The sequence below is a fragment of the Zonotrichia albicollis genome, chromosome 7 (assembly GCF_047830755.1).
Source record: "Zonotrichia albicollis isolate bZonAlb1 chromosome 7, bZonAlb1.hap1, whole genome shotgun sequence".
Lineage (NCBI taxonomy): Eukaryota > Metazoa > Chordata > Aves > Passeriformes > Passerellidae > Zonotrichia > Zonotrichia albicollis.
The window spans coordinates 23,817,289-23,839,333 of record NC_133825.1 but is presented as its reverse complement, the minus strand read 5'-3'; the positions used below and the strand labels follow the sequence as shown (position 1 = coordinate 23,839,333).

At 38.4% G+C, this 22,045-nt stretch overlaps 1 protein-coding gene across 8 annotated transcripts in view; it reads left to right on the top strand.

Annotated features, from left to right (window-relative positions):
- The window catches only part of GRID1 (glutamate ionotropic receptor delta type subunit 1), a 477,950-nt gene that overhangs the window by 106,933 nt on the left and 348,972 nt on the right, over positions 1-22,045 (top strand). The window contains exon 1 of one of the 8 annotated variants that reach the window (XM_074544663.1): positions 21,060-21,129. The exons of the other annotated variants lie outside the window; for them this stretch is intronic. Within the exon in view, the coding sequence (XP_074400764.1) occupies positions 21,075-21,129 (55 nt within the window). The 5' untranslated portion in view covers positions 21,060-21,074. Of the gene's footprint in view, positions 1-21,059; positions 21,130-22,045 lie in introns of those variants that run through there. 8 annotated transcript variants of the gene reach the window in all.

Here is a 22,045-nt window from a genome sequence, read left to right as displayed (position 1 = left end):
GTGATTCAAAGACTGATAGCAATATACTTCCAGAGAAGTTTGAGTTCTTGACAAAATAGCTTTTTGCAAGTTCATCTTGAACTCATTTTATGCTTTGGAAGGTGAAAAATGGATAATGCAGTGGAGAGCCAGGTGAAATGTGTGAGGGGCTGTGATTGAGAGCCAGGTTAAGTGTGTGAGGGGCTGAGAAAGCAGCACCTGTGTTGTAACTGCCTTTGGACCAGCCTCTCCTTTGTGCTTCTCAGCACAGGTGAAAGCTGTGAGATTGTTTAATTTCTTGTACTAGTGCAGGTGGACATTCTCTGCACATTTTCTTGGGGAACCTTCAACAAAAAATAATGATATCACAGCAGGGACTTAAGTGTGTGAGTGTATAGATATGAGTTTAAATCACTACGTTAATTTTTAAATCAGTCTCTGCTCCAGTTAGTACCTTTTGGTTTGTGTCATGAAGCAATTTCAGACTTCACAAACCAGGCTTTTTCAAATTAAATTCAACAGGAAGATGCTCTCGAGGAGCACTCCTGCAGCTGATAAGGGGCAGTTAGCCCACAGCCCTGGATCAGTGCTAGTCCCAAGTAAAGCCCTTGTAATCCTATTCTGGGAGCCCTTGGTGATCAGCACCAGCTGGTTCAGTGCTCAGAGTGCAAGATCTCCTCCCACTGTCTTAAGTTATTTGCTAGTATAGATAAAGCATGGAAATTAATTAATAGTTTTTTTTAAAGGAGGGTGGTTTTTGGACTGAAGTTGAGGGATGGAGGATAAGTATGAAGTATGTATTGAGATGAATTTAAAGGAGTAGAAATGCTTCTCATTTGAATAAACTATTTATACTTGGATTTTTATGATTTTAATAAGAATAGATAAAAATCTTGCCTTCACTGTTCACAAAGGACAAGGGATGACTATGGCAGCACTACCCCATCAGACACTAGTCAGTGAAACACGTAGGGCACTTCCCTGAGATGAGGGATATTTTAATCTTTTTTTGATAAAACTTAAACACCTTTCAACTCTTTCAGGAAGAAGATAAATGCCAGCTGTATAAGTGAAGGGATGGGAGGTGGTGGTGGTTATTTTGCATTTGTCATTTCCCACAGAGGGCTTCCACTTTGCACACAAACATTTGTGTGTTTTGTAGACTAAGAAAGTGAAGGAGAATGACTCCACCTCCTGATAATCAGCCCCAGGTCCCAGTCTGCACTCCAGTCTCTGGGGCAAAATGGGGCAGCTTTAGCAATTTGCATTGCACACATCATGTTCTTAATAATGACAGTTAATCTGAGTGCCACTTCTAGGGCTGCATTTAAAGGAATGTTTAAAGAAAGTGATAGTTTGAATTCCACAAGATTAAGCAAATGCAGATGGGGGGTGGGGGGAGGGTGAGGCAAGCCCCGAACTCAGTAATTAAGGGTATGTGAATGTATCACTTTCGTCTTCCCTTCTACTGCTCCAAATTTACTCTTCATCACAATCTATGGGTTCTTTTTAATCTTTCTCCTGGGTGATATATTTTTTCCCTGAGAGCTTGTTGTGCCATTGTGACTGTAGGGGATAGTGTGCCATTTTTCCTTTCCTGCCACTATTTATTCACAAAGATGAATTGTGATTTTTTTTGTGCTGTTTCTAGTTTGAGAACGTGCCAAAGCTTTTTAGGGTTCGACATACCTGGTGTCCTTTTGCTGTGGGGCTGGACTATACCTTTTGCAGTGATGAAGAGCTATTTTCTGCAGGGGGAACAGGAATCCAGCATATCCATGATATTAGCAGTTTTTGTAGGTCTTTTGTGCCTTTAAATGGCATGAAAGCTGTGAAAGGAGCACTAGATGAAAGTACTGTTAATGGAAATACAAAACTATGTATCCTCACCAGAAGTTAGAATAAAGTCTTGTCATAAATGTTGCAAGTTTTATTCGGAATTAATTTTTTTTTTAGTCTCATAACATCGGATGCTACCAATTATTAGGGAAGTAAACCAGAGAATAGTGATTCCTGGACGCCTTTATTCAATCTGAATTAACTTCTTTTAAAGAGTTATTTTTGTGTTTTATTTTATTTTTTCTAAATGAAAACGTTTTCTTTTGTGAGACAACTGGATAACTCAGTATTTTCAGGCTTATAATTTTTCAGAGGTTAAATAATGCTGAGTAGCTGAAAAGGGGGAATAATAGAACTCCTTCTGGTTTTTATGTAGGCATATAATCAAGGATCTTTATGTTTAAGCATACATACAGTTACTCTACAAAAATGTGAAGTTTATAATGACTTTGAGAACTTGTAGGATACACAATATAGCATAATTATAAAACAGAAACACATACTTTGATTTATGCAAATTTTATCTAGCAAAAACTTTTTATATTACTTTTAAAATTATGTCTTGTTTTCCAAGGGAAATTTGTTTGTGCTTAGAGGTGTATTTCCTCTTCTCTTGTAGTCTGGTTTAATTTCAGCTGAACTTGACAAGAGAGCAAAATCAAGGAAGAGAGGGCTGTTTTGGGGAGATCCTATTAGGATTCCCTGCTGTGAAGGAGGTCCTGTGCTTGGAGCAGGGGCTTCCCTGTTTTTGCCACAGCAGAATTTCAACTGCAGGTGAACAGTCTTGTTTACTTCTTGGCCATGGAATCCCTTGTATTTCCTGAAATGATTTATGCTTTAGATTCCAGAATTGGCTCTTCTTAGGACATAAACCCATTGGAAATTGCTCTGACTTGTTTTCCTACTTACAGAACTACTTGTTATACTCCACCATCATTTATTCCCCCTCACCTTGCCTGTTGAAGCCACCAGAGCAGCGAGGATCTACTCTTGCTTCAGAAAAATAAATTTTAGAAAGTGTATTTTGTTAAAGTTGTAGTTGGATCACAATGTGTAGAATAACTATAGAGAGAATAAATTGAGTTAATTAAGGGTTTTGTTTGATCATCTTGCTAAATTTATCTCAGAACAACTGAGCAATATTTGAAGAAATAAAAGCTTTACTTCAAAAGTTTTTTCTAGGTTACTTGAAAGTTTGGTGGTGTTGTTACCAACTTTTTACAGCTTTTCTCTATTTAATATGTGTGTCAGTTTGCATGGAACTAGATGGAGGGGGGGAGAATGCTTTTGTGGCATTTGGTGTTGAATGACATGGGGAAGGAACGTTATGTGAAGGGGGGCAGAGCACTGGAACAGCTGCCCAGGGAGGTGTGGAGTTCTATGATTCTGTGGTATTTGTTAAACCGTCAGGAAAACAGTTTTGTTCTGTGGAAGGGAGATGAAGCTGAGAAAATAGTCTGCATTTATAATAAAGATGATTTACTACTTATTTTGTAGTGGACTAGGTTTGAGGAGAAGGAGGTTTTTAACCTTTTTGGAAGCAACTCGAGGACCACGCATTTAGTAGTAGTGATGTATTATTCAAGGGAGAGAAAGGTTAACATCATAAAACAGTGGGAGAGATATTGAGCTCTTCATTGTTTCATGGAACAATACATGAGGCAGATTACAAATGTTTTGGAGGGCTGGAATCTTGGATGCTGGATGGTTTGATGAAGTACTCATGAGTTGAACAGAGTTGAATGCAAAGCACCCAGCTGTTCCATGCTGTGAACTGACGTGTTCAAAGTGCTTACAACTGTACTTAGAGTTGGTGCTTTATGTGCAAGGCTTTCGGTCTTGGACAGAGCTTTAGAAGCTGTGCACTGCATAAATCCTGTGCTCTCAGGGAGTGAATGCTGAGGAACTTATATTACAGATTGTCTGCTATGACAGATCTCTGACGGGAGATTGGTTGGAAGCCAACCCAATACTAAAGTTTGCTGATTGATCTGGTCCAAGGGGTTTTCAGTACCAGAAGAATTATGTTTATATTTATGTGGTCTCTTAGCAGTTGCTGTGGAAAACCCTGGCTTTGCAAAACATATGCACTTAGGCTAAAGTTCTGAAAAATGTTTATCATGCTTCAAACAGAACATGCTGATATCTACTATGGGATTATTACAATTGTATTAATGCCTTTTGATAAGGCAGGGAATAACCTGTGAAATGTGATTGTCATCTTTGTTCAAGGAATGTAAACAATAGCAGTTGGGCCTTTTGGTAATGAATTTACAGGTTTATGTGCTACTAGAACCGACTTCACATCTTTAAACTGAACGAGACATGTTTTGGTACATTGAAATCTTCAAGCACAATGCCTTCCAGAACAGTCCATGTGGTATTTGTCCCCCTGCTGAGCAGGCATGCAAGTCATGACCTTGTGTGACATCAAGAGGAGGCGCATGTCTCTGAGCTTAGTGATTGTCTCTTTGTCTAAGAATCCTTGTGAAGCTTTAGAGAATAGGCAGGTAGAAAGGAGGGTGGGGAAATGAGCAAGTACTACTGGGCTTTTGCAGCCAGAACTGAAATTTTGAATTTTGCCTCAAATTCAACTCAAAAGTATTCTCTATCTTTTCCCCCCTTTTCTCTTTGGATTTGCTGGAAATAGAAATTGAAGAGGGAAGAGGTAGCTCTTCTTTTTGTTGAGCCAAAGGGTGTGGAGATTGGCTTGGGCTACCTTTGCCTGGCTACTTTGGTTGACCTATGGATTAATGAAACTGAGGCACAGACTTGTTTGGAAAACAACCCTTGAATTTCCAAATGAAATTGTCACTGTCATCTGTTCTATATCTGCTCTTTACTGCCCAGTTTCTGTGTGAGTGGAAAGCTGTGTTTCACTACCTTGTAAATATTTGTGCTTTGCTAATTATTCTTTTCAGCGTACTTGTTGCTTACCCCTGGGTATGTCAGGACTTTTGTATGCTTGCTTTTTTTTTTCTGTGGGGTTTTTAATTTTTTTTGCTTATTTTGGTTTTGTTTGTTTGGATTTTTTGTAAACATTGTTTATCAGACATTTGGCTTCTGTTCTACTTTTTTTTTTTACTTAAAAATATCATTCCAGATTGGAAATGTTTTCTTCCAAATCTTATGTTATAGGAAGTGATTGCTCTTCTAGCAACATGTTTGCTTGTATGAGAAAGATGCTTCAGCTTTCTGCTGTTGCATTTGCCACAAAATTCCATGTATGTGAATGTTAATGACCTATCTTTGAAATTAAGAATGAAATGACATTTATAATTTAAGTGTAGGATTTTTTTTCAAATGCTGAGTAGTTTCTCTTGTTGGGAAAACATATCCTTTAATAAGCAATACTGTGCTTGTTTGGGGTTATATGATGTGGGTTAAGCTATTCAATTTAACTTGAATAGACACCTTCTGACAATTGTCTGCATCTTGCTGAAAAATGGTTCTTAAGTTCTTTTTTCTTGAAAGATAAATGTAATACTACAGCTGGTTTTTTTTAGATAATAACTATGCTAAGTGCTATTTCACCTATTTAAACACAAGGTATTTTTAGTTTTCTTACACTTGTTCAGCTGGCCTTTTAAAAGAGAGATGAATGCTGTACAAAACAAGTGAATACCTTAGTGAAAAAAGATAGATGAGATTTTAAAAAACAAGGAAGTTAATATGATAAAAGCATAATTTTGAAGAACAAAGATTTGTTCTTCAAGATGTGTATCTTAAAATGATCTGGAGAATACATCTTATTAATAGCAAAATATTTATTTATAAAATTCTAAAGCCCTCTGAGGAGAATGTATGATTAATTCAAAGATCCTATCCTATCTGTAGCTTAGAGCTTGTTTGATCAGAGCTGAATCTCTGTAGTTGCACTTTATTCTCATGAAGCAGTACAAAGCCTATTTATTTGAAGTTCTACATTGGTATTTATCCTCTCTTCCCTGTAAATAACCTTAACCACTTAGTTCAAGTATTTTAAATACAAAAGAAAGAGGAGAATTAGAGAGAAACCATTCTAAATATTGGAAGAAAGGTATTCTAGGTTTGTGTGAGGAGCTTTTATTGCTAAGTTAAAATTTTCTTCTTCGTGATAGCTGAAATGAGTAATAATCTATGGCATTAAAATTTATGGTGCTGTAGATTTGACATTTTTGTGAAATTTCTAATTCTCCCTAAGTTTTTGCTTACCAATTAAAACCCATTTTTAAAATAAAATGTTTGTTCTAAAGTTGTTCTTTTTGTACTATGTGCTTAGAATAAATTATAATGTTGATGTTATGCTCTGTAACATAGGCTATAAATGGATTCAGAAGTGTCCAAATGTATCTTAAATGATTAATCACTGTCCTACCAAGGTAGTTTATTCCTCATTCTTTTATAGAATGGAGGAGTTGAAATATTCTATGGATTTTTTTCTGTTTGTTTTTAATCTGATAATTTCCTTCTTCCTCGCTACCTATAAAGCCTCTCTTCACTAATAACTGGACTCCAAGGGAGGGGAAAATGAAAACTTATAAATTTTAAAAGATCTCATAAAAGAGATGTAAACCAGCCTTATGATCTATAAAAATGTTTCAGATTGTAAATCATCTATCTGGGGACCTTCCAGAGCGAGATGCAAGTGTTGGAAGTTCCCATCTCTAATTGCATGGGGGTTTAGGATGCTAAAGCTGTAACCTGTGAATGGAACAATACGTAATTTTTTTTTTTTCCCTTGGAGCTAAGAATAGTATTTATAATTTTAAAATCTGGGGTTGGAGCAGTGGACTGGAATGAAACATTGTGGTAAACAAACCTTGTAAAAATCTGTGGCTCTTTCAGGGATTTAGGGTTGTTAGAGATGTTAGGGTGAATATAGCCTCTATTGGATGTCATATATTCAAAAATATTAGCAGTATATTAACAGAAGATTAAATGTTTCAACTCCATCAGACTTGGGATTCTTGCCTTTTGCACACTTCTGTTGGCTTAATAGAAACCCCTGTTGTTACTTGGAACAACAAAATCAGATGTGTTCTTCACAATTTTTAGGTCCACTGCCCCTATTTTGAGGTCCACTAGCCCTATTTCCTTTTACTTAGAAGGTGTTACTTGTTAATTTTTTGCTTTGTTAGTTTCTATTGCCTTGTGTAAAAAGGTCTTGATTAACCAAAGGGAAAATTGTAACCTGTGAATCCAGATACAGGTTGTAATCTCCAAGTTTTGTCCATGAGCTGCCTCAGTCCTTGGGGAATTGCTGCAGGAGAGAGGAGGTCACTTGCTTGCTGAGGTCTTTAGCTTCTCTGTGGAGAGGTATAAAGGTGACAGTTCTAATGAGGGTGTTTTTCTGTGGGCTTGTGCTCAAAGCAGCTAAATGCAATCACCCCTTCCCGACATGTCAGAGCAGACCCTCAGAGAGCAAAGCCGGTGAGATTCTGCTGTCAGAGTTGAGACCATTTAGCACCTCAAGATCAGGCATCCGATACCAACCTTTGTGTGGTGTTGACTTGGACAGAATTCAAACTACTGACCTATAGAAAACAAACAAGCACCTTTTTTTAGTAGAATTTTTACTGCCAAGGTTCTCTTTGGAGCTTGGCAGTCTTGCTGTCACTAGCAGTCTTTGCACTGCAGGCACAGCACTGATCTTCCCCTTGTGTGTGTGATGCAGGAAGGGAACAAGGCATGCAAGATGGCTGTGCTCTCCAGGAGAGCATCACTGTCTCGTTTTGTACAGGAAAACTAAAGCTCCAGATGACTAGAGATTGTGTGCAACTCAAATCAGTCAAGTCTTTGTTAGTTTGAAAAGCTTTTGTATTTTTCTGAAGTCTTCATCTGTGTAAATTGGTAGAGATTCCTGATCATTCATCAGTGGAGATTATATGGTGATGGAGAAAAAATTTTCATTTGACAGACTTTCATATGACAAATTGAAAAAGATTGTCACTCTGGGGTGTGGTGGGGGAAGTGGGTGGGAGTAAAAGAGGAAGGAGTCTGAATGTATGTGAAATTCTATGGTCTTCATCACTGCATGCACTTCACAATGTCATTGTTATCCAAGATAAAATGGATACTAAGGAAAAAAAGGATTCTTCTCTGTTGTGAACTCTGAAAACACCCATGGGAGGTTCTACTTCCCTCCCAGTACAATAGGAGTAGAGTTTAAAATAATTTAGACAAGTGAGTTTCAGTTCTGATGTTAGAAAATTTTTAGTCCTTGCTTGTTAGGGGACTGGAGGGTTGTTCACAGGTGTCTCTTTGACTTTCTTTTTCAACAAAACTGCTTCTGTGCTAGGAATTGCTGGATCTTAACCTACAACTGCTAATTATCCCAACCAACTCTGCTGTGCTATTCCTTAGGCTGAATGTCCAAGAGGACACTTGTCCAGCTGTGCTAGTGCCTCCCCAGCCCATGTACTGAAGCCGTCAGTAACTGAGGCTGAGAAGTTCTTTGGCTGTTGGTGTGGAGCAGGAGGGTTGTGCAGTGGATTTTAATCTCAGCACAGCAGTGTGGCATGACAAATTTGTTGCTTTTCTTTCTTTCTTGTATTTTTAGTTCGAACAAGCTTTGGCCATATGTAAGTAATTTCTATTGAACTGAGTTTTCTGTTGACATCATGGATAAACAAAATGCAGGGTTAGTAGACCAGAGGATTATACAGTAGGACTGCATCTTCATATTATGCTCAGAAAAATGCAGAGTCTTTGTCATTTTTGTGTTTTGTTTGGTTTTTCCTTCTTCTCTGATTTAGTGAAAACTTCGCTTTAATTGCAAGCCTGTTCCTGAATAAGTCTGTATCACATTTCCACCGAAAACTCTTTTGGTGATCTAACCTACTCCTGCAGTGAATCAACCAGTTATGTCTGATGCAGAGTTAAAGAATCAGGTGATTGGTGGGATAAGAAGCTAAGTTTCCCACTCCCAAACACTGTTACATCATATAGAGGATATTGGTTCAAAAATGGCTATCACAAAACACTTTTCAATGGTACACGCCTGTACCAGATACTTAAATGGGGCAAAAAAGCTTTTCCTGTAATGAAGATTTCATTTTTTAATGGTGTTTGCCTTTTGGAAATAGTCTCTATTCTCGCCTCCATGCTGGTGATGGTTCAGATGGAGGAATATGCTTTATTTTCATCTCATAGAGAGCACTGAAGAGTGCTGGGCTGATGAAAGTACCAGTATCTGGATCAGATATTTTCTTATTGATGTGACAAAACTGCATGCCAGGTTGCAAGCACAGGGAGACAGATGAGCCAGAAAGGTTAATTACTTCTCATTTTCTTACCCTTATGTTTATTTCAAATGCTCATCTCTTTCAGTGCCTGAAGGTGGCCAATTAATCTTCCATGCTTTTGTTTCTACCCAAAAGCATGGCTGTGGTGTGTCTGGCTGTTCCTGCAAAGGTGTGAAGAGCTCTGTAGTGAGGAAGAATACCAAAAAGCGCAGAAAACTTTGCTTTTAGAAGCCTTTTTGAGGGTTTGTTTAAAGCTAAAACATGTAGTGATCTTAGCATGAAAGTTCTTCCACCAGGAAGATTGTGGGTTATGCTTGAAGAGAACCATGGTCTCTACCTTTATTCAGAATAGAGTAATTTCATTCCCTGCAAGTTGTATTCAGAAGGAAGGCTTTCAGATAGAGACCCAGCCCCAGGGAGCCGAGTCCCCTCCCTGAGTCCATTGTCTGTACTTCCCAGCTTCTCTGCTGTTAAATGATTTGCATTGCTGTGGTTTTGTCACTGCAAGCTCTGACTCTCCCTAGCTGTATGGAACAGGTGATGGAGCTCTGCTTGTTCTTTCACTATTTATCTTTATAGCTCCATGAAAACAGGGTAAATCAGTGTGGCTTTCACCTGTGGTGCCCTTCAATCTAAAATAAGATGCATTTGTGTGTGGGGTTTTTTTAATGCTTATTGCCCTCTATTGCATTTTCTGTCATCTGGAAATAGTTTGAGAACCTGTGCAGAGAATGAAATTGTCTAACAGCAGAGCTTCCTGACTTCTGCAGTCACAGCTAACTGGTTTTTCCATGTCTGCTACACAACAAACAAAAATAACTTATTAAAACTAATGTAAGAAAAAACTTACTTTTTTTTCTTTTTAAATTTCTTGTCCTTTTTTTTAAAAGAAATTCCATGCTGCGGAGTGGTGTTCATGTTGCTCATGTTCAGTTTCACTGTGAGAAAGTTGCTTCTTAACTGGCAAAGAATCAGTAATTTAACAGAAAATGTATGTCAAAACGATGTCAGCATGAAGTCCATGCAGAATGAGAAGTTCAGGAAGTTTAATTATTAGAAATGGTGTCTGGCAAATAAAGGTGAAGTACTTTACAGGAGGCCCTCACAACTTACGGAAAGGGATCTTTCGGTGATCTTCATCATAAAATAATTAGGTTTTAAAATATTTTAATAATTTTTTTAAAATAGCTGACCTCTTTATTCCTGTTCCATCTTTTCCTTTGCACTTAAGAAGTATTATTCAGAACAATCAATGATAGGCTGTTTAGGACAGATCCATGTCCTGAAAACTATAGTTGTAACAATACTTCGCAGTACTGTGCTAGTGGTGTGATGTTGAAAACAAAAAAGGAAGAGAAACAAAATAGTAAAATGTGTTTTTGATACAGATACGTTGTTCTTAATGGGAATTCTAAGCAGTCCTCTCAATGTAGCTCACAGTTTATCTTAAATTCATTGAAGGGAACTCTTCAAGGAGTTGGTTACTCAGGAAAAGTGGTTTTGGTCAACCAGTGTGATTAAATTCTGTGAAAATGGATGTTCTGTGAAGCTCTGAATTATTTTTTTGAATGATTCTTCACTTCCAGGGAAGTGGAACTTCCCTGGATTGACAGACCTGTTCCTAAATATGAGAATTTACATTCTGTTGTTTACTTTTGTACAGGACAGAAGTGATTTCAGGTGAGGGAATGCTGAATTGCTAACATGCAAGTACCTGGAAAGCTTGGCTTAGTCTTCTTTGAGTAAGATGGAAAGCTAGATCTCCAAAATTGAGGAACTTTACTGTATGGCTACTCACCTCATGAGTTGAGGATATGCTTTGTAGGCTTTGTCATGTTTGTCCTGGAGGAAGGATGTGATGGAATGACTGCATTGAGCACAGGTGGTTTCAGTAGTTCTCTAATAAGCAGCATGCTGGTTGTTGTGAGACATGTGTAGACTAAAAGGATATTTATTTTGAAGATATGATCTGCAAAAATGTGGAATTATTTCCAAATACATTTTTGGCTGCCTTTGCTTGTTGCCTCACTTTTGGAAGGTATTCATTGATGTCATGCTGTGATGCAGAATATCATGCAACAAGAGAGCTGGGAAAGAGGCTGTCCCTATAGGATTTGGTTTCATATGTATTTGTTCTTTGTTGTTGCACTCTGGAAGTTTAATCTGTTGAGGCCTTCCCTTAATAAATACCATTTTATCAGAGCTATAATGCTCAGATAGTGAAAAATGGTTGTTTAGCAGGTAGAATGATGGGCATGGACCTGGGAACTTTCTTCAGCTTTTTCTCTCCTTCTTTGACTCTTTGGGGCATGAAATGCCCAGTTTACTTTGTAATTAAGTCTCTTCCTCTTCAGAACGGGGTTGTTATTACTGTTTTAACTGTTTCAAGATCTGTTTGAATGTTTCATACAAGGAAGTACTGTTTTCCCCCTCTTCAAGTTGCAATTTAATGGGCCTTTCTATTGTTGCTTTATAAAAAGGAGAGACCTCAATGGTCAGTGCTTTTTTTTGATAACTTTTCCATTCCAGCCAGGAAATTTCCCTGGACTTGAATTTGATTCATAGCTGTGAAGAAACCTTAATTTTCTTACTGATTCTCATTCTGCAGTAGAAGCTAAGATTTGAAAAGCAAGACTTCTCATACCCTTTTTCCTGCAGGCCTTTGATTGTTGAATACAGGGCTGGTCTTTACTGGACAGGTTTTAGAATGGATGTAATGAAGCTGGTGGGGAATGGTGAAAGATTTCTGTACAGAGTAGGAGAAAGGAGTGGCAAGAGCACTGATGTGGTTTAGGATATCAGCCTCACTGGTAAAGGAGACTGCTAGTCAAATGAATGAAGAATAGGAGCTACTTCAGGTCTTGCAAATGAATAAAAGAGGAATGCTAGTTTATTAAAGGCCCCTGAGGCTGAAAATGGACACATTTTCATTTTCAGCCTGTTACAATCTTGCAGTTAATCGAGTTAGCATGCAGAAGTCAGTACTTATTTATTGTTGTGTTCTTCAACTTCAGTGCTTTTTAGATTGCTGTTTTACACACAATAACTGTTGTATTTAGTTTTAATTAATCATACAGTCATGCACACTAGAAATATGATTTACACATTTTTCATTGTAATGATTCTGAAGTTATTTTTCTGGGCATTTCAATTGTTGGCTGAAAGTAACATTGAGTAGTTGTTTGGCTTTTCATAAGAACTGCTTCTAAGCCAGCTGTATTGACCCATCACTCCTCTCTGTCTTCCCTACCTCACGCTAAGATTTTTAATCTGGAAAACCAGGATTGAATTGTTACGTTCTACTACTTTGAAACCCTGCCAGCCTGAACTCAGTAATCTCAGAAGAATTAAGAAAAGAGTGGATGGACTCTGTCACATTCATTCACATCATCTTAGCTTGTCATCGGGTCACAGGCTAAAGGAATGATTGCATAACTGCTATAGCAGAGACACAGGCATTGTCATTAAGGAACTGTGAACCAAACAGTCTGCTCAAATATGCTTGTGTGCAGCCCTTGGGATGATGCTAATCACCAACATCTCTGCATGCTGGAGGTCTGAAGTCACCATGAGGCCACTTTTTTTTCCCCCAAATTCTACTTTAATCAAGTCAGAGGGAAAATCCTTAGATATAAACATTGATGTGAAACTCTTCAGTGGCACTATATAAGTGAAAATATTGCTTTGCAGTGAGGAGGCAATGCTATACTCCTGCTGGAGACACTCTTGTCATGTCTGTACATATACAGTGTACTGTACTGTACACTGACCAAGATCTGAGCCTCCATCCTCATCTGGGAGAGCTTAGCAAGCTATGTGGTTGCTTTTGATGGTGAGTTTGGTTTTCTGTACCTTCTATCCACGCAGATAATGAGCAGACAAGAAGTCACTCAATGCAGTGTTGTGGGCTGTGTGCTCCTAATGGGGTGGCTGAACTGGAAGCTCTAGGGGCAAAAATGCCCCAAAAGATTGGACTGCTTGTTGTCAGGGGTGACCTTGCTTGCTGCATTTGTTCACAAGTTTTCATGTGTCTGGCTGAATTAGAAGAAACAAAATTGTGAAGATCTGGTGGGAGAAAGGGGAAGAATTCTCTTTGCAACTCTGAACTCTAATTATTTGCATCTATGCTACTGTGAACTTCCAGATGGCATGATGCTCTGTTATTTTCCAGTGCAGTGCACCCTTTGGGGAATTTTCCTGAGGAACAATGAAACATATTTGAATTTGCATTCTATCCTAGTACCCTGCAAATGCCTTGTAAGCAAGACTCCCTTGTCTGGCAAAAAGCGTCTGTAAATTAAGAGCAACTTAGGTTAGGAGTCCACCTGCCAAATTAACTTAGTTTCATTCAGCAGCCCCAACAGATTTTATTTAGCAGGCAGTCTGTTCCACATTTGGATGATCTGCTGACATCATGTGCTTTCTTCCTCTAAATCATCCTGGATGAAAACTAGGGTTTTATGGTGCATTGAACACATGCATTCTCTCTGTCTCTCTCTCTAACCTGCTAGTGCAAGATGGCTCTTGCTGATTTTAGGTAAACCAGCTCTTATATGTACACACAAGTGCTCATTGTAAACGCTTTATTTGAAGAGTCTTAAGACAGAACACACACTAGCATTCATATTTACGAATTTTCAGGCTCTTACTGCAAAATGCTATGTTATGGAACAAGTGTCTGGCTATTTCAAATATTTGCACCTGTGGTTTCTTAGTTTAAAGTTTCATTCCATCATCTTTCTTCTTGCATAATATTTTTCTTCCATTAAGCTTTCCATATGCTTTTTGTGCTTATTTTCCCCTATAAAGGCATACTCTGCCCTGAGTGATATTACAGGTGGTAGGGAAAATGTAGCTAACAGTGATTTTATAAATAGGATTTTATTTTTTTAAATATAAATTTAGAAACTAGAATTTTAGTAACAAATGGAATGGTCTGCCCAGAGATGGGGGAGTCACTATCCCTAGAGCTGTTTAAAGAAAGGCTGGATGTGGTACTTAATGCTCTGGTCTAGTTGACATGGTGGTGTTTGGTCATAGGTTGGACTTGATGATCTCAGAGGTCTTTTCCTACCTAATTGCTTTTGTGATTCTGTGAAATAGCCTGTTTTCATCTGTCATGTATAAAAAGTAAGGAGGGAGATGTGGGAAATAGTGGGAGGATTTACCAACAGGCATCTCTTCATCTTGCTTTTAGGTTTATGATTTGAAGTCGGGGTCTGTAAGAATTTCCATCCCAAGAAAGCTACACATACAAATCTGCACTCTTCTTTATCTCCAGGTGCAGCTGGTTGCTCTACTGAGGTAGAGCTGATTCCTCAGTCATAGTTTTCTCATTTGAACAAAGGTGGCTCATTCTCCAACTTTCTCTGATGCAGTCTTCTCTCTGCTTGCATACTTGATTGAAAAATTGGCGGAATAATGTATTGCATGCCAGCATAGCTTTGAGTTTCCTTTCCTGGAGCTGGTTCCCAGCTTCAAAAGGTCTTGGAGATCAATATGTTTATTTCATAACAATACTTGAAGAAGAGAATTCAGCTCTTTGTGAGAGAGGATTTACAACTCATGTAGTGCCTGAGCAGTGGAATTGCAAAATTGAAACTATTGTCTGACTAGCAAAGGGATAAGCCCAATTTAAAATAGGGGATTTACGCTTGTCCAGCTGTGCATCTACTTTAGGGCTACCAGTACCCTGTCAAGTAGCTGGCTTCTTAATGATTTGAAAGATGTCTTCATGGTAGGAATTGCACTGTAACTGTCCTATTTTTCAGTAAGTACAAACAGCTTATACAATTTTTATTTCCAAAATAAGATAAGTTCCTTTAAAACAAACAAATGCTCCATTACTTCTCAAAGTGAAGTCTAGTTGTGACAAGGAAAATCCCTCTGTGTTCACCTTGAGTGATGATGAAATGGAATTATAATAATACAAGAATTCTTGCTTTTACTGCCAATACCCTTGAGTTTTAGCAGCCTTACAATGTCCTCAAAAATCAGCCCAGCTCCAAGTAGTTCAGGACCTCATCTTGAGTGATAGAACTTACTAAACCAGAATCTAATGCTTGTATATTGTTTGAATCATGTATGCTGTAATGTAGGAACTGCAGGCAAGAGGTTGAAGATCAGGTCTATTTACAAATAAAAATTCAAGAGCTTTTTCTTCTTTCCTGTGGTGGTAAGGAGCAGAAAAAAAAAAGTTCTGTATGGGCAGCAGGTGAGAGTGTGAAACATCCTCATTTACTGTTTAGGTGGACTTAGTCTGCCAGTGGGGATGTGTAATAAAATTCCTGCATGCAGGCATTAGACTATTTTTTTTTTTTTCTGGTAGTATCTGCACAGAAGTGTACTTGGAAGTAGAAAAAAGATCAAATTCTGTTCTGTCTCATCTTCCTCTTTTTTTGTGCAGAAAGTCTGAACAGCCATACATTTGAGGAAGGGCTAGTGTTTCAAGACTTCCACTCAGTTACTGGGCCAGCTTGTGGTATATTTGGGATGTGGCTTTATTTATTTATCTTACTGTGATTCTGAATCCTGTTAGGGAAGGAATAGTAAAGTCCTCAGTCCACTTCAGCTCAGGAGGTTAAAACTGTGTGGTAGCTGTAGCTTTATACAAGAAGTAGCCTATAAAAGAACGGACAAATGTTTTCTGTATCTGTTTCCATCACCTATTCCCTCCTTCTCTCTTCTTGTCCACCCTTTGCCACCTACCCTGTTTGTTTTGCTGCCAGAGGCAGTTTACCTGTGGCTTGATGCCAGTGAGTAATGAATAAAATGAAAACCTTCAAATGTGTTTGCAATTAAACATGAAGGCTGGCTAATGTGCTCTCTGTGGTTTATAATGGTGCCCATGAGATTTGATTGGGTTAGGTGTGTATTTTTATTTGATGTGATTTTGTCTGCAGGTTTTGTGACCAACTCCAGAACATTAATTTAAAGGAAACTTTAGAATTGGCAATGTAAAATGGGACTGTTTTTCAAAGGTGTAGTTGAAATAGAGAATGAATGAGTAGAATTAATATCTTCTGCCAAAAGGATTGCCTTACTGGATTCTTAAGCACTAAATTTAGGAAAGACTCTCTTGCTCAGCCTCACTGGATCAATGCATTGAGTTGCTATGGGTGTGGCCAGGTGTTTCCTTCAGACCGGGGCAGACACAGCAGCAGCTTGTATCCTCACTGGGGGAACTGGGAGCAGTAAGGGCTTCCCCTGGTTATCAGCAATCCCAGCAGAACCCTGTAAAAAAGCATTTTGTTTCTGATCCCTTGATACCTGACATCTGTGTGTTTTTCCACGTGCAACTTTTGTGCGGGGTCATGTGCCAGTGTTGAGGATAAACGTTTCTTTTTGAGATGCTTTGTGGACATGAGTAAATTGTGCAGTTTTCATTTGCTGTAGATGATAGAAACCAGACTTGCAGGTGTGTTTCCAGACTTGAGGAACAATGCAGCAGGTACTTCAGTGTCTGCATTCTACAGACTCGCTGCTCTGTCTGCAAAGCACCAAGGGCACCTGTGGCACTGCATGCAGAGCAACTGCGGCATAGAAACCACTTTGTAAATGAAATTCCAAGCCTCACACAGTTGCTTGTACTGAGGAAGAATTAGGGATAGCTAACTAGGACAGAAAAATTGTTCCTTGTTATATTTGTATGCCCTGCCAAGCAGGGTTCTGCATATAAACAAGCATTACTGCATAATTACAAGATGCGTGGAAACGTTGAAAACATATAATGCTGTTCTTTATTGCATCAAAGTATTAGTGATTTTTTTTCTGTTGCAATCTTTCACATAGAACATTTCAGTTAATTTTTTTTTTAAGTTTCATACATAGTCCAGGGAAGAAGACTGCTTGAGAACTGCCTGCAGTTATCAATACTCACCCATTTTATTGTGCCTGTGGCAACTAATGCTTTTGCTTACTTGCCTATATAGTGATTGAGTAAAGGCCAGGGTTTAATTAAGATTCTAAGTCTTATCTTAATATGCATAATTCAGTAATTATTAAAATTATTTCCTTCCTGCCTCATCTATTTGTTATTGTAATTCACGCTTAATAATTTGAGAGGCTAAGAGCTGTTGGCAGAAATTCAGTGTTTACATGGGTTAATTTACTGGTTTAATACTGGTCTGTGAATTGCAGCTGTCAGTTCTGCCCTTTCTATCATGAATTCATAATCAAAATATAAAAATTAATACCAAATTACAGCCATAGATATTTTAAAAATCAATGAGATGATGCAACATAAATAGTAGTATTAGGTTGCTGAATGACTGGATAAGCCAACCAGAATGAAATAAAAGTATTGTGGGAGAGGATGTTGAAGTAGTAAGCAAAGTCCTTACAAAACGCACTATTTTGTGTAGAAAAAGGTGGATATTTTTGAAGCCTCATTTATTGTTTGAGGCTATACCTTCTGCTTTTGTTGGCCATGGGAGTGGGAGGATGTAGTGGCTCAAACACTACACAATCATTCCTTCCCCCTTTTAATTTCCAGCTGCAGCCTCCTTGTTGAGCTGTGTGGATGAGGTGGTCTTTGGGTCTTTGCTCTGGGAGGCAGGGTGGTGAAATACCTGTGTGCTGCATGCCTGGATCATCAAGTATGAACAGACTGTCCCTTTGAAAATTGGGAGCAGCCTTCAGTGATCTGTAGAGCTCACGTGATGGTTTTCCATTACTGTTGCTATGCTCCACTGTACCTGCAACAAAAAACATAATTGAGACCAGCAGAATGCCTTGTCTACAGGTGCAGAAAAAATAGCCCTGGGTACAATTAAAAAAGGCAAAACACCCCCCTGACATCTTCCCTCCTTCTCCCCTACTCTAAATCACAGGCCAACTCCCTCAGGTTTGACTTGGAAGTAATACTGCTCCATTTGGCAGTGGAGGTCATGTGAAGTAGCTGGTGTCAGAACAGGTTGAATCCTTTAATTTGGAAACTGCTGCCTAAAAGTACCTAAAAATAAAAATCAAATACAAATGATGCACTGTGGTTGTCATCCTGGGTTATAAATGGCCCTACAAAACTTTTGGACATTGCATACTCTACCCAGAATCTGTTACTGTGGTTATTATTTTGGAGGCTTTTAAAAAAACACTGGAAGGTCAACAGTTAGAAATCTTAGAATCCTGCTTGTGAGTCTAGAATGTAACACTTCCAGTAGCTGTGTGGCCCCAAAGCAGGATACAACTCTGGGATACAAAAAGAGACTTGTATTAAGCAGGTAGTGTGAGGAGGTAATTTTTTCAAACTGTTTAGATTAGAATGATTTGAAATTAAAATCCATATGCTATAGGTATTCCCCAGTCATTCTGATTATGATGTACAAATAATTTGAACAGTATCTTGTGAAAATTGTTCTGGTTTTTTTCCCTTTTTTTTCAATTTTGGGTCTTGATTAAATACTTGGGCTTGGAGCTTCTAATGTACATAGTGGAAATGGGAATTCAAATAATTAAAACCCCACATGTTTAGTTAGAACTTTTTGCAGAAACAAAAAGGTGGCATTTGTAGCTTACTTTAACTAAACTTCTACTTATTTTATGTAGCACAACCCAGCAGTGCTGATGTATATATGTGATCAGGTGCTACATTAAAGAATTTGAAAACTTCCATGGTATTACTCTAAGCAGGGTGGTCGATCCACTATAAGAAAATGTACAAAACCCACAAAATATCTCAAAACTTTTGGATTCAAATGAAATTAGGAGAAACTGGAGTAGGACTACTATGGTTTATGCTTTCCAAATGTCTCAAGAAATGTTAATGAATTGGTGAGATTATTGTAGTAGAGCAGGACATTGGAACAATGTTCACTTAAAAGTAGTTGAGGGTTATGTAATTTTCCAAGGGATGTGGCTGCAGTGTAGAGATGACCTGCAGGAAGGCTGCGTGGTGACAACCTTCAATGAACTACATATTTCCTCAAACTATGAAACTTGTATCTGTTTCTGATAATACAAGCCTGAAAATACGACCTGCCACTCTTAAAATTTGTTAGAATTTCAGTTGCATTCTCTGAAGCTAACCTAAAGGTTAGAGAGAAGAAACCTATTTATGTCCTGTTAATGAGAAGCTCAAGACTGGTAGTCAGGATTTCTTTGAGGTCTGAATTTTAGGATTATTTATAAAAGCTACAGAGAATTAGTCAAGCCTCAAGAGGGTTTTCTTCCAGGCATAATATTCCCCTAGGATTACTGTAAAATACATGACTTTGGGTTAGTTTTTCAGATTGTTGTGACTTGTTAACATTTGATTGTTGGGCTATTTTTGGAGAGTGGGCAAGGGACAAGTCGTCGTGCTTTTGCTGTAAGGACTTTTTTGTTGTTATTTAAGTAGTGCTAAGTAAAGCTCTTCTATTTCCATCCACATTTCCAAAACCAGACTGTGAAATGTGCTTTAAGCATCTATATTTTAAAAGGAGTCTCCTGGGTAAAAAAAGAAGAATAAAAGCAGTTTGGTTGCCATAGAGATTGTCGTGCTCAGTTTGCTCCATACCCTGAGGTGTGTGGAACTTAGGACTGAGCTACTCTTGCAAAGCAACAGGTCTTGGTTCCTTTTGTGCTTGCTGTCCTCAGAATGCAGCAGTAATCCAATTGTTCTGAGAGGGAGCTTTTCTATTCCTTCCGTCCATCCCTAGTGCTTATCCATTATGGCCAGGGCCTGTTGCTTCAGGCTAGAGAACTAAGGTGAGGTGCTGCTGTGGCAGTAGGGAAGGCAGTTAGAATGCAGAGACGGGACTTGGTGCTGAAATGGGCAGCACGGTTAAGTGGAAGCTTTGGTTCCTGCAAACAAGACCTGGGAAGGGAAGAGTCATTGTGATAGAAGGAAAAGTCACGGCATCATCTTGCCCTTTCTGCCTTTGTCATGCTCTTAAACAACCAGTGTGATGCCAGTGCCTTTACTAATGGTAGTTTTAAGATCAGCTCTGGGAAGGAAGTTTGCCTGAAGATGACCTTGTGTGTTTCTTGTTTGGTGTAGAGAACAATAATTTGCTGCTGTAAGGGCTGTGACTCACTGAGAACATTATTGAGTGCTTTGTGGGGATGGAATGGGAAGCAGGTTTCCATGAAATCCGTAATCATATGAGTCTGATCTTTGAATTCTGCTGCTCTGTAGGTGTTAATCCAAAACACAGTGAGGTAAATGCCAAGACCTCAGTGCCTTGGTCAGGACTTTTCATCAAGCTGCTGAGCTGAGAAGCCTGTAAGCTTTGCTACTGACAGTCCTCCTCCAGACAGTGCACAGTGACTTGTTCCTGTCTTGGCTCCTTAATTGCTTTCTGTCTTCTTTAGAAACCGAAACAATGATGAAAAACACCTTGCCAAGCAAACCCCAGAGAATGCACTGTGTGGTTATGTCCATTCTTACATTAGGCAAGAAGAATGTGGTTTCATCCAGTTCAGGTGTTGAAGAGAACATCAGAGAAAAACTTGAGCAAAATCTGTCATGTCAGGACAAATTTACCTGGCAAGCTTTTAGAGTGACAGATTTACACTCTGCTGTGTGGTATGTCTTGGACTTCTCTTGAATAGACCTGTTGCAAGCCCATCTGTGTTTGTTCCAAAAAATGTTTGCTGAAGAGTTACCAATTTTTTTTTCATTTCTTTGATAGTTTACTTTAATTGCTTTTCAGTAGTTCATTCCAATTTCAGGTTAATTGTGTACAATTTGATGACAGTGTGCTGTGTCTACTAAATGCAAATTCTCCAAAGGCTTCAAGAAGCATTTCATTTTAATGAAAATGCCATTTGGAAGGGAGATATGTGGTTTTAAAGCAGAGGTCAATTTTGGCAGCTAATGAGTTGGTGTAAATGAAAAGAAATATCTTCCTGAAGGACTTTTTTTTTTTTTTTTTTTAAGATTAGAAAACCATGGGGTTTTTTTCAGTCAGGCCTTGCAGTGACTTAGACAAGATTTTTTTCTTATAGCAGGAGAGCCTACTTTGGCAAAGCTTCATGAACCTGCCCTCTTTTTGCTGCAGATGACAAGGGCTGCTTTTCTTATGGCCGTGTAACTGATTGGTCAGAGCCATGTATAGAGGGGTCGGGGCATGGAAGGAGCAGAGTAAGCAGAAAGCAAGCTTATGTGAGTACTTTGAATAATCCATGGAGACTGAGTAATTATGTATGGCTTTTAATGAGATGAAGATGTTGATGGTAGGTAATGGGATTTTTCTGAAACAAGAAGAAAATTGATGCTCAAAAACTAAGAAAATGTAATGTGTATCTGCAGTTCTGTGCTAGCTTTTAAAAAAAATATACAGTGTCAAGTTGAAAACATTTAAGACTTATTCACTTGTCAAGGAAAAATAGTATCAACTGAAAGGGTGATGATTTCCAATTTGTCTGTGGGAAATGACCTTGCTGCATGCTTTCCCCTCTTTAGAGGGAAGATAAATCCCTTTTATTCTACATGGTCCTTTTATCCTGTCCTGTTCATTTGTTATTTGCCAGGAAGTAGATAGGATTTGAACATTGCCTCAGCCTGGACATAGGGAAAAGTGGTTTTTAATTACCCAAATGGAGTGGAAAAGTTTGTATCCCATTAGCAATCCTCAAAGACTAAAGCACCATAAAGTGTAATCACTTAAGAATGTGTGTCTATAGTATTAAGCACATTTGAATGAATGCCAATGAATGAGTTCTAAGTGGAGCTAGTTATAAAATCCTTGGTTGTATCTAAAGTGTTTGGTTTAAGTTTCAGAAACAAACATCAAAAAAAACCAGCAAAAAATGGATTTTTATAGCTAGTCCATTTTCTCAGAGGGAAAGTAATTTCCTCCTTTGAAGGAAGTCTTGTACCATAAGCAGTATATTTGGTGATTATCAATGACATTTAACTGGTGGGCTCATTCTGAAAGGTTTGGTTTTTTTTGGTGAAAAATTGTTCTCTAACAATGTTTGGTGTCATGACTTTTTTATTTTTCTCTTTTGAAGTTGAAACTGTGGAATGTGAGCAACAGAATACAGACTTTTTTCTGAAAGAAAACTTCTGGCAAATG